Source organism: Echinops telfairi, unplaced genomic scaffold, assembly GCF_000313985.2.
Source record: "Echinops telfairi isolate 266 unplaced genomic scaffold, ASM31398v2 ScPeMD7_7;HRSCAF=31, whole genome shotgun sequence".
Classification (NCBI taxonomy): Eukaryota; Metazoa; Chordata; class Mammalia; order Afrosoricida; family Tenrecidae; genus Echinops; species Echinops telfairi.
Window position 1 is genome coordinate 21,853,990 of NW_022103904.1, and position 12,198 is coordinate 21,866,187.

The 12,198-nt window shown below is 56.3% G+C and overlaps 1 protein-coding gene across 3 annotated transcripts in view; it reads left to right on the forward strand.

Moving 5' to 3' along the window:
- LOC101644790 (cell migration inducing hyaluronidase 1) overlaps window positions 1-12,192 on the forward strand; it is a 163,953-nt gene extending 151,761 nt beyond the window's left edge. For all 3 annotated transcript variants that reach the window (XM_030884489.2, XM_045286392.1, XM_045286393.1), the window contains 7 exons: window positions 1,117-1,328; window positions 2,199-2,384; window positions 3,431-3,635; window positions 3,841-3,927; window positions 4,624-4,781; window positions 7,664-7,764; window positions 10,295-12,192. In XM_030884489.2, coding sequence (XP_030740349.1) covers window positions 1,117-1,328; window positions 2,199-2,384; window positions 3,431-3,635; window positions 3,841-3,927; window positions 4,624-4,781; window positions 7,664-7,764; window positions 10,295-10,422 — 1,077 coding nt within the window. In that variant the 3' untranslated portion in view covers window positions 10,423-12,192. The remainder of the gene's footprint in view (window positions 1-1,116; window positions 1,329-2,198; window positions 2,385-3,430; window positions 3,636-3,840; window positions 3,928-4,623; window positions 4,782-7,663; window positions 7,765-10,294) is intronic.
- Window positions 12,193-12,198: the final 6 nt, after the last annotated feature.

The following is a 12,198-nucleotide window of genomic DNA, read 5'->3' on the forward strand; positions in this document are numbered from 1 at the left end:
TGAAAGATGAGGCTTTCTACTCTCATAACGAGCTACAGTCCTGGAATTCTACAGAGGCAGTTCTACTAGAATCTATGACCTGTGACCTATGGGGTCGCTATGGGCTGGCACCGACTTGATGACAGTGGGTTTGGTTTTTGGTTATTAGTTATAAAAAAAAGTTCCCGTTTCAGACAGCATAGGAACTCAACTTGCTTCTCCATCCTATCCAAACGACCCGAATGATTAAAAAAAGCCTTTCTTACCTTGTGCTGTAACAATCATGTAACTCTTCACAGTGTCTTTCCAATAAATGTTCAGATGACCAATCAACCACAAAGCCCCCAGGCTACGTGGTCCCTGGGACGCAGGGCCTGTCAGCCCTGCTTTTCCTCGTTTCTCTCTCTCTCTGAAATGAAATCCCTTGAGCTCACCCAATACAGCCCTGGGTGGTACACATGGGCCAACATGCTCAATGGATATCTGAAAGCCTGGTGATTCGCATCCACCCCAAAGAACCTTAGAACGGAGGCCCGGAGATGGACTGTGAAACTCAGCACTGACTACCCTAGGGAGTAGAATGCCATTCAGGGACCCTGCCGCAGTGAGTCAACAACAGGTGCGATGGCAACTGGGTTTTTCATGCGCCCAGGGTGCGCTGGTCCCACGTGGGCTAGCCGCCGGCTGAGGTGCTGACCTGCAGAGCAAGAGGGCGGCCCCATCTCTAAGCGGCTCTTGGATGCGGTCAGGACAGCATATAGCGAAGGACAAGTTGCAAGTGTAGTAGAACTGTAGCTGTCTCCCTACCGTTCCCTCTCCCCTAACTCATCCTCCCCCCATTTATTCCTCTTTTTAATCTGACTACTAATCAGGCTCTCCCAAGTCTTCACCGATAGTGCCTTTCCTGGTTAGAGGTCCAGTGGACAGATTGCCCAGCCCAGCTTAGGCTGCACCCACCCGCAGAGAGACACACCCTTCCTTGGCCTTTCTTCCACTTGGGCTGTCCACAAGGGGTGCCGCAGAGAGGAGAGGAAGCACCTGGGAGAGGGCCGTCTGTAGTTGGACAGGAAGCAGACACTCTTGGAAGGATCCCTTGTAACAGCCTCCCGTGTTTTTCTTTTGGGGGGCTTTGAAAAGATGTACATTCAGGCCTACAAGACGAGTAACTTGAGGATGAAGATCATCAAGAACGACTTCCCTGGTCACCCTCTTTTCCTGGAGGGGGCCCTCACCAGGAGCACCCACTACCAGCAGTATCAGCCGGTCATCACTCTGCAGAAGGGCTACACCATCCACTGGGACCAGACGGCCCCCGCCGAGCTTGCCATCTGGCTCATCAACTTCAACAAGTGAGCGAGGGGCCCACCAAATTGGGGGGTGGGCAGTAGGACCCGGGGCACCTGCTCTCAGAGAGGTGAAGGCAATGGCGCTCTGAGATGGTGAGCTGATAGGATTTGCTGCAACCTCTGGGACGTGCTGCCCATAGAACCTCAGCCTAGCCCAGGTCACCCCTGCAGGAGGGGTAGCCAGAGGGGTGGACATCAGCTGGGGGTCAGCAATCAGGAGATGTGGGCACAAGCCCTTCTTCTGCAGGGTGGGCAGCCTGAGGCAGGACATACAGCTAACTTCTTGGAGCCTGAATTCTTCAGGCATGAAAGGGAGTGAGGGCTTGGCAGATGCAGAGGGATGACGCTCCGCAGGCAGTCAGTGCGTGGTCGGAAGACCTGGACGGTACTGCTCCCACATCCCGAAGAAGGAAGTGAGACTCTGTGAGGTGAAGCGATGCCACTGCAGGCTCCCATACGGAGCTTTCTATACACGCCACGTAGCTGTCACGCTCGCCCTGGGAGGCGGGTACATATCGGATGCAGAAAACGGAGTCCAGGAAATGGAGTGGCCGTGCCAACCCTGTTGGGTGGGCTTCCAGACCCTGCAGTCTTGTAAATGCCATGAGGTCGCCTCTCCTGTTCAGAGTGCCCTTTTACCACGGAAGGGTCCACAGGGACCACCCCTGAGGTTGACCCCCGAGTCACGCCGCTGGCCCTTTTCAGTCACTGTGGCTCCCTCTCTCGTTGCCCGCGCGGGGCCTCAGTCACAGATACTCGCTCGGAATCACCGGGTAACCAGTGGAGGCGTCTTTGGTCTTAGAGACCTGCCCGCGGAGGCTGGCAGGGATGAGCGCCTTTGCTTGTGTAACGTGGCTCTACTTCTGGTCCTAGGGGCGACTGGATCCGGGTAGGGCTCTGCTACCCCCGAGGAACAACCTTTTCCATCCTCTCGGACGTCCACAACCGCCTGCTAAAGCAGACTTCCAAGACGGGCACCTTTATAAGGACCCTGCAGATGGAAAAACTGGAGCAGAGCTACGCGGGCAGGAGCCACTACTACTGGGACGAGGACTCGGGGTGAGGAGGCTGCCCTTGGCTGCAGGAACGAGGCTCTTCCCCCTCTGGTGGCCTTGGTCTTCCCAGTACTCCTCAGCAAAACCCAAGTCCAAACCCACTGCCAGGGACCCCACTCTGACTCTGCGGCTGTCCATCTTTACAAAGGCAGACAGCCAGCCTTCTATTTCTCCCAAGGAGGGGCTGGTGGGTTTGAACAGCTGGCCTTGCAAGAAAGCACTCTGTTGTTGCGTATCTCACAGTGCCACCGGTCCCCTTACCGTGCAGTTCGCTCAAACTCTCTGCCATCGAAGTGATCCTATTCTTACTTAGCAGCCCCATCGGATCGAGCAGAACCGCCTCTGTGGGTTTCCAAGGCTGTGCATCTTTCTGGAAGCAGAAAGCCTCATCTTTCTCCCTGGGCACTGCTGGTGGTTCAAACTGCTGACCCACTGTGACGCCAGGGCACCAGACTGTGCAATTATCGCTGATCAAGTGCAGGATACTTTCCTGGGCCCTTTGATCCTTGGGTTATTGTACCATCTACCGAGGAGGTTTTGAAAGCTATCAGCCTCTGTTAGATTGCAGTGTCAATAGCAGGAGATGAACTGATTTCCGGGGGAAATGGTGGAAGACGCTGTGGCTCTAAGCATGAAGAACACGTGGTAGATGCTCTCAAATCCTCACAACAGCCTGGTCGGGGCAGATGATTTTGATCCCTGATCTTAGCACACATGGGAGTAGAAGGCACGGAGAACCTCAGAGGTCGCAGCAGCCGTTTGGCGCAGCCAGATTGGAGGGTTCCATGAGACCCTGCACCTCTTTGTGGCTTGGGTAAGGCATGGCATATAGGACTTGCTCAGAACATCATTTCATTCTCCTGCAAGGAGTTATTTTATTCTCCGCAATCACATGGAATCCTTCTGCAGGCACCGTAAACTTCTGTGAGGCCTATGGGGGCAATGACATTGGCCAGCCTTTAGGAAGCACGGGGTAGATGTCTTTGGACGAGGGGGAGGAGAGGGTCTGCCGGCCAATGCCGAAGGCTCAGTCGTGCCCTCTTTGTACAGGCTGTTGCTCCTGAAGCTGAAAGCGCAGAACGAGCGGGAGAAGTTCGCCTTCTGCTCCGTGAAAGGCTGCGAGAGAATCAAGATCAAAGCCCTGATCCCAAAGCACGCGCCCATCAGCGACTGCACCGCCACTGCCTACCCCAAGTACACCGAGAGGGCTGTTGTGGGCGTGCCCATGCCCAGGAAGCTCCTTAGTTCTCGGCTGGTGAGTGGCCGTGGGGTGAGCCCAGACCCCTTCCCCACAGCTGCGCTGAGACCCAGCGAGGCTGCCTTCTGGACATCCCCTCGGCTCCACAGAGTATTTGCTGTTAACAGGGGGAGGGGTGGAGATAAAGGGGGCGGCCCTCTCCCCCGCCAGGCCACCAACTTGACTTCCCAAACCTGACCAGCATGCCCCTTTTTCCTTCCAGAAAACACAGGACCGCTTCTTAGAGGTCAAGATGGAAAGCTCCAAGCAGCACTTCTTCCACCTGCGGAACGACTTCGCTTACATTGCAGTAAGTGGCTCCGGCCCCTCCGGGTCCCTGGTCAGCTCACTGAGAGAGTGCGTTAGCGTGGCTGAACAAATCACCACTGACTCCGGGTGGCTTCAAAGGTCAGAAAGACCCTCTCTCTCAGATCTAGTGTCCACAAGGCCGAACCAGGCCTCCATGGGGATCAGCTTCTGCCGGAGGCTCTGGGGGGAGAAGGGTCCCACATCCTTCTCTTCGCTCCTGGGGCTGAAAGCAAACCTTGGTGCTCCCGGGCTTGTAGGGAGGTCACTCTGATGTCTGCCTCTGTCCTCACAAGGCCTTCCTTCCTTGTACCTGAGTCTCGAATGTGCCCCGGTCTTTCTTTTATAAGGACAGCTGCCATTGAATTTAGGGACTGCCTTAACGTTCAGAATGATCTCGTCTCAAGATCCTTCACTTAAGGACATCTGCAAAGACCCTGTTTCCATATCGGGTCATAATCATGGGCCTTTGGAGGTGTATCTTTGGGGGCAGGAGGGGGTTTGTGGGAGAATGCCATTCAACCCACTCTCACGGCGGCAGATGACAAGGAACTGATTTATGAGGCTTTTGTGCTTTAAACAAAAGCACGGCCAACCTCTGACTCCAGGGTCTACATGGACCCTTCCCGGCAGGAGAACCAGGGGGCTGTGACTGCCTCAGGACCCCACCTCATGCCCCGTGCTTCGTTTGTGTCTGCAGGTGGATGGGAGGAAGTACCCTGGCTTGGAAGATGGCATCCACGTGGTAGTGGTGGATGGGCACCAAGGGCATGTGGTGAGCCACATGAGCTTCCGGAACTCCATCCTACAGGGCATCCCATGGCAGCTCTTCAATTACGTGGCATCCATGCCGGACAAGTGAGTGCCTGCTTCCGCTTCGGGCACCACAGAGCCTTACTCTGGGTCCCTGTCTCCATCACTGACCAGTCAGGGAACGTCTAGAGCATCTTTGTGACCTGCCCACAAAAACTGGGTGCTGGGCCTCAAAAGCTCCCTGAACCCCGTTGACTCTCACCCTGGAGCCAGGGCCAATAGGAAAGTAGGTCAGGTTGGAGGGAGATGGGATTGCCCAGCGACAAGTGGGAAGCACACTGTCCCAGCATGATCTCATCCCTCCCACTCCTCCCATGGGACCCACATGCTGGTGGCCTCAGAGTCTCCAGCCCAGACCTCGCCTCCGATGTGCAGAGCCGCCTGCGGCTGGGAGAGCGCCTCCCAGACATCTCACGTGGAACGGATGTCTCCTCGCTTGTGTTTTCGTTTCTGTTTTTTAAAGTCCTCCAAACCCGACGTGCCTCGGGGTTCCACTATCCAGGCAGACAACTAACCCAGAGCCTGCGCCTTGACCTTGACCCTTCCCTCCGCTTTCTTTCCTTTTTAGATTTATACTATATCTTTACATGGTTTTTAAAACTTTCTAAAAAATAACTTTATTGGGGGCTCTTACAGCTCTTAGAACATTCCATGTGTCAATTGTATCTAGCATATTTGTATATATGTTGCCACCATCATTTCCGAAACTTTTTCTACTTGAACCCTTGGTTAAGCCCCTCTTTTTGCCCCTCCCTCCCACGCTCATGAATCCTTGATCAATTATATATTGTTATGATTATTGCATATCTTACACTCTCCACTGTCCCCCTTCACCCACATTGCTGTTATTTGCCCATTTGGGGCTGGGGGAGGGGATATAGCCAACCTTGTGATGGGTTCCCCCTTCCTCACCCTTCTCCCTCCCTAACCGCCCCCCAACCCTCATGACAATGTGATTCCCATTACTGTACCTGAGGGGCTTATCTTTCCTGAATTCCATGTGTCAAGAGAGCTTGTCTATACCAATGTGTTCTCCAGTGTAGCCAGATTTGTAAGGTAGAACTGGGTCATGGTAGTCAGGGTGAGGGGAAGCATTCAGGAACCAGAGCAGTGGTTCTCAACCTTCCTAATGCCTCGACCCTTTAATACAGTTCCCCATGTGGTGACCCCCCAACCGTAAAATTATTTTTGTTGCTATTTCATAACTGTTATTTTGCTAGTGTTATGAATCGGGCAACCCCTGTCAAAGGGTCGTTCGACCCCCAAAGGGGTCGTGACCCACAGGTTGAGAAGTGCTGAGCTAGAGGCATGATGTGTGATTCGCCTGTGCTATACTGCACCGTGCTTGAATCATCCCTTCTTTATACCGATCCGGACTGCTCGCGTGCCAGGTCCCAGCTCAGTGTCCTCTCAAGGGCTCCTCAGCCCACGCCTTCCCGTCCATCACCACGACAGGCAGCCCTGTCTCCTAACAGGCCCCCCCCATCTAGACTCCCTCACTTTCATCCACCATCCTCATTGGCTGCTGGCTTGAACTTTTCCCATGCAGGCATCGCCTCTGCCCTCCCCTCAGCAATCTTGGGCTAAGCCCCCACCCTCCCCAAGCCTGGTACACATGCCATCCTTCCCAGGAGACCTCTTCTGCCCCGCCAAGAAGCCAGGCCCTGCTGAAGCAGTCCCTGCAAGAGCACTTGCGGCCAGGCCTGCTCCCCCATCTGGACTGTGGACTTCCTGCCTGATTACGGTCGAGTTTCCGGCACCGTAGCCAGCTAAGGAGCCGGCTCAAGAGCCACACCCTGAAGAGCAGGAAGACTATGTAAAATGCTTGGCGTGGTACCTGCCATTGAGCAGGTGCCTCGAGAACACTCACCGAAGGAAAACACACAGGCATCGGGTGGGCACGACCTGGGCCCTGAGCTACGAGAGGCCCCGGAGCACCAACTCTGAGCTTCGCCGCATTTCGCCCCACCGCTAACCCCCAGCACAGGCTTCTTGAGTCTTAGTTCCACGTAGACATATCCGATTTATCCTTTTGGGAAAAGCCCATTGATCATCTGGAGATCTATTGTTTTCAAAAAACCTTCTTGAGCCAAAGATCTTTTTCTTGAAAGGAACCAGGAGGCAGAAGTCTGGAATAGGAGATGAGTGTGCAGAATGGTTCTGTTTGGCTCCTCCCAGCCCGGCAGCAGCCTGGGCGAGCCTCCTAAAGGGAAGTCCTTGGCCCCCTCCTGAGTAAACACTGCGGCAGGCCCTGAGCTGGTGATGGGTCTGCAGACCAGAATTAGGCACCTCTCGACCCGTCCCTCACCTCCTGGAAAGGAGTACAAAGGGGGCGAGTCAGGTCCTTCTCCACTGTCATTGCCGGTCTACCCCTTTGTGCCCAGGGCCCTGGTCTTCTCCTCCCCATCCGCAGGGCCACCACTGGTCCCAGGAGAGAGCAGGCAGTGTGCATCTTAAAGACACGCACGCCAACACATGTCCCACTCTTTCCTCTCTGTCCCTCTTCCTCTCCGCTTTTCTTTCTGACACCATGTTTCCATCTAGCCCCCTCCAGCCGGGGCTGAGATCATTCAAAGTAAGAAATGCCTGCGGAAGTCCTACTGTGTGCCCGGCCCTGGCAGAGGCGCACTGCCCCATGTGGGGACCGACGCGCGCCGCAGCGGGCAGAGTGCAGGCTTCCAGGAGCCCTGGGCACCAGCCGCAGCCAGATGCGTAGGAGGGTGTCAGGATGCTGTCACCCTTTGGAAAGAGCCTGTCAGCAAGCTGCCCTTCGAGAAAGCCCACTCCTTCCCAAATCCTTGGCCAGCTCCCCAGACTCGGCTGAAACTCCGGCCCACTGCACACGACCTCCTCCCCTGCCCTGTCAGCCCCTCACTCCAGACTGCTCTCATGGTCTGTTGTCCGTGACCACATCCCCTTCTCCTCAGTTCCATAGTTCTCATGGCGTCAAAGGGCAGATACATCTCCAGAGGCCCTTGGACCAGAGTGCTGGAAAAGCTCGGCGCGGAAAAGGGGCTGAAATTGAAAGGTAAGCTGTCTGGGCTGGGCTGCAGACTGACTGGGAAGCCACAGGATGCAAATACCTAGCACGGAGGTTGCCGCTAGCCCTTCCCGAGAGCAGAGCGGTCTCACCTGCTAACCTTGGGTGCAGGCTCTGAATCTTCTGCACGGTGGCGGGCAAGAAGTGAGCCAGATGCCACCTACTTACTATCCAACCAGGTGCAGCCAAGAGAGTTCCACGGCACGGCGTCCTTGTGGCTATCGCAGTAGAACTGCTTGGCATGGGTTTTTCGGTGGCTGGTTCCCCCACCACCACCCCCGCCCAAAGGTTGACAGCCAGGACTTTCCTCCAAAGTACCTCTTGGTGGGCTCAAAAACATGACTCTGTTGGTTAGGCAGCCAAGCACGTGCACTGCTTGTACGAGCCAGGGACTCCCGGCCTACGTGACAACAATTTTGCTTTCACTTGTAATCAGGTTTTAGAAGAAACCGATTTGGAGTTGTCTACCAATTTACTCAGCCGACAGCCCTTGGTGCCACCAAAGTGTCCACTGGGAAGTGGGGTGATCTGTCCTGGGAGCCTACAACCTCGCAACGCTGACTGCGGCTCAGACTGCCCAGGGCCCTAACTCTCGCCCGGCAGGCCAGCGGTGCTCAACGCTGTGCACGGTTAACAGCGCCTTGGCACACCCTCACTTCTTCCTCGGGGATAGGCGTCCAACCTCAGTGGCTGTGGAGTCCTTTTCTGCTAACGGGGGCCGCATGTGTGCAGAGAGAGCTGCTGTTCTAGGGTTTGCAAGGTTGTGACCTTTTGGAAGGCCATCTCCAGGCCAGTCTTCTCAGGCACCACTGATTCTGCTAGTAATCAAGCATCTAACTGAGTTGCCTACCCAGGGACTCCCAGGGACTCGTTGGGGAGGGGAACATGAAGGCCTGGGGGTCTAACTGGTCCGTTCAGGGTCACGCAGCTTTCCAGAGTGAACGCCTACCACAGGGTCCCGAAGGACCCTCACGTCATCTCCCCTCCCCGACAGTACTCCGAAGGGCTCTTTGGAGGGGCGTGGAGGGAATGGGAAGGAGCATTGTGGGGATCCACGCTGCACCGCAGAACTGGTGCAACGGGTACTGTTGAGAGAAGGGGAGCTGAGACTTAGGCAGTGAAGTCACTTGTCTAATCTGAGGATTTGGATCCTGATCTTTTCCTGATCCAAAGCCAGGGTGGTCCACCACTGCGCCCTTCTGACGACAAACGACATCAAATCCAGCAGCCCCTCCTGTGGGACTTTTATCCCGCCCACTCCCAGAGCAAAACCAGACCAGGAGAAGGCCCCAACACCCGCCCAGGAAGACAGGAGGCAGAGAAGCTTCTCTCCAACCCAGGCCTGCGATCGCTTTTAGGCTTCCATCTTTTAAAGGAAGATCTTTTGCCCTAAATCCTAGGGCCATGGTGTTGTAGTGGGTTGGCCACCAGGTGGGCAGTTTGAAACCACCAGACGCTCTGTGGAAGAAAGACGAGACTTCATACTCTCATAAAGAGTTAGTCTCAAAAAAATTAATTAATTAAAATTAAAATAAAAAAAAAAGAGTCTCAGAAGCCGCCGGGGGCAGTTCCAGCCTGTCCTTTAGTTTTCGCTGTAAGTCCGAATCAAACATGATGGCAGTGAGGGGATTTTGTTGTTGGTTTTGGTTTGGGATGTTTTAAAGCTCTGAGCCTCAGGAGTCCTAGTGGTCCGGGGGTTAAGCAATGGACTGCTAACCTAATGGGCAGCCGCTCCAACCCACCAGCTGCTCTGTGGGAGGAAGACGCAGTTGTCTGGGAAACCCCAGGGGGCAGTTCGAACTAACCAGAAGGAATTTCTTGTGTTTGTGCCACTCATTCTGACGTGGCCTAAATCGAGGGACACTTTCCCAGTGACCCTGGACATGTGTCTGCCGGCCAGGAGACTGTCAGTGGCAGTCAAGCTCTGACATGCCACAGGTATAGCTGTGCACAGCCTTGGAGCCTACCGGCTCCATCTCTGGGACCTTGTACCAATCCCCGCATTGCTCAGAAGCTCCCTTTAAAGCCACAGAATGCTAGCAACTGCTAACCCTGTGGAGTCGGGGGGAAGGGGTGCAGGAAACGGGGAACAGGATTTCTTGTAGGTTAATGCCAATGCTTAAGAGATGGGGAAAGGGGGCTTCTGAGAAGGGCAGACACTGCTGACGGTCCAGGGGGCTGCTGGAAACAGGTGGGGCTTGTGCCGAGTCACCTCCTTCTCAGCCAGTCCCTGCACCTGCACCGCCCCTTTCTACTGCCTGTGCTGGGCAGGTGCACGCACCTGCTTTCCTGTGTGCAACAGAGAAACGGAGACCCAGTGTGCTGAGTTGACGGGGAGGCTCAGGGAAGATTGCCAAAAAGCCAGGAACCATCGGTAGCTGTGCACTGAGCAGTCGCCAGTGGGGCCCCAGCCCAGTGTGCCTAGGGCCAGGCAAGGCGGCAGAGCGCTGTGGAAGGGCACGGACCAAGCCCGCATCTCTGGGTGTTCTTTCTCACGTGTGGCACCCTTGCTTTACAGAGAAGATGGCCTTCGTGGGCTTCAAAGGCAGCTTCCGGCCCACCTGGGTGACTCTGGACACTGAGGACCACAAGGCCAAAATCTTCCAAGTGGTGCCCATCCCTGTGGTGAAGAAGAAGAAGCTGTGAGCACGCCTGCTGCCCCCCCCCCATGCTGCCCTGTGGTGGACTCTGGGCAGCAGACCAGGGCAGGGTGGCTGGGTGCCCTAGCCCCAGCCCAACAGCTGCTTGGCAAGGCTGTGTGTCAGCCCTGCTGGGCCAAGGGGCAGCTCTCAGAGACCCCTGGTGCTGCCCACTCACCCCCACCCCAGTGTCTACCAGCAGCTCTGGGGCCGTGCTGGCCACGTTGGAAAGCTGCCCATGCCTCCAGCCTCCCGGGGGCTTCATTCATATCTGTGCCTCTTCAGTGGGGTCATGAGGACCACTTGGGGAGAACTGGACTGTGGCAGCATCCCAGGACCACCACTCGGGCAGGAACTCCAGCCCAGCCAGGAGTCAGCAGGGGGTTGGATGTTCTGTTTGCCCCAGGTCCTCCAGCGAGCACCTTGGGGCAGTGGGTGTAAGAAATTGAGCCGTGGCCTTAAGGAAGTTGTTTTTCCTCTAGCGAGAAGCCACCTCCATGGGGCTTCAGGCCTGGTGAGTAGACAGAGCTCGCTGGGATGGAGCTGGTTCCCGGAAGAGAAGGGGTGACCCTGGCTCTACAGGTGCCCAGCCATCTGGGAGAGACTCCGGGGCGGGAACTGGACGAGGTGGCTTTGGTCTTTTGGCTCTGAGATTCCAGGTGCCCGTGGCTTTGGCACTTTGTCCCTGAGCCCCTGAGGAGGTGAGAACCCCAGGAGCAGACAGGGTTGGGGGTACAGAGTGATTCCAGGGCAGAGAGCTAGCAGTTTTGGTGGGCAGGAGTCGCGGACACATGCCTCGCGCCCCACAGGAAGATGTAGGCGAGGGGGAGGTGGCGTTCGGTGCGCATCGCGGAAAGAGTCATCTCCTAGGCAGGGCGGACAGGAAGTCTTCCTTGGGAGGTGGCAGCAGGGCTTGCCGGGGTGGAGGGCAGGTGGCATTGGGGTTGCGGAACGGAGATGGCCTCTGAGGAGCTTCCCAGGCTCCTTTCTGCCACCACATGCCAGGGCTCGGTGACTGCTGAGGCACCCTGTGCCCCTACTTCCTTGCCCTCTCATGACGGAGAAGGGTGCGTCAGAAGGGAGGCCGGGGCTGGGCTGATGGTGCCCAGAGCGCTCGGAATTCACTTCCTGGCCTAGCCTCTGGCTCTGAGGCGTCCAAGAAGGGCCTCGTTTGCCCTTCACCTCGGGAAGAAACGGGACAGCAGAGGCCTCTGGGAAGCAGCGGGCTGCCTTTGCATCTCCGCGATCCTGGGAGGGGGCCAGAGCCGGAAAGCACTTTCGAAGACACGTAGTCCAACCCCTTCGTTTTAGAGTTGGGACAAAGGAGAGGCTGAGATAGGAAAGAACCACAGGGCCAGGGTGGGCCACAGACAGGGACCCCCCTCCCAGCACCTCCGACCATACCACGCTGCCTCAACAATGGCCGACCCTCGAGGGTCCCGGGCACTCCTGAGACAGCTTCCAGCCACGAGGACAAGGCCGCTTTGAGGGACAACCAGAGGATCAGAGTATACTTAGCCAGAGACAGGTCCCACTCTGCCCCTGTGCACCTGTACACCCACACCTCCTCTGGGCTGAGTGGTTCCCACAGCCTTCCCCGTGCCCGTCTTACCTGAGTGCCCCTGCCACGCCCGCCCAGCAGCTGGGGCTATTCCATTGGTGCTACCTGTCAGCAGCTCTGCAGGTGTGGCCCAGCAGACAGCACGAGGACATGCTGAAGGAGCTGTAGGGGTCACCCCAGCCCTTTCAGCCGGTTTTCTAATACCCAGTCCCCTCTCATGCC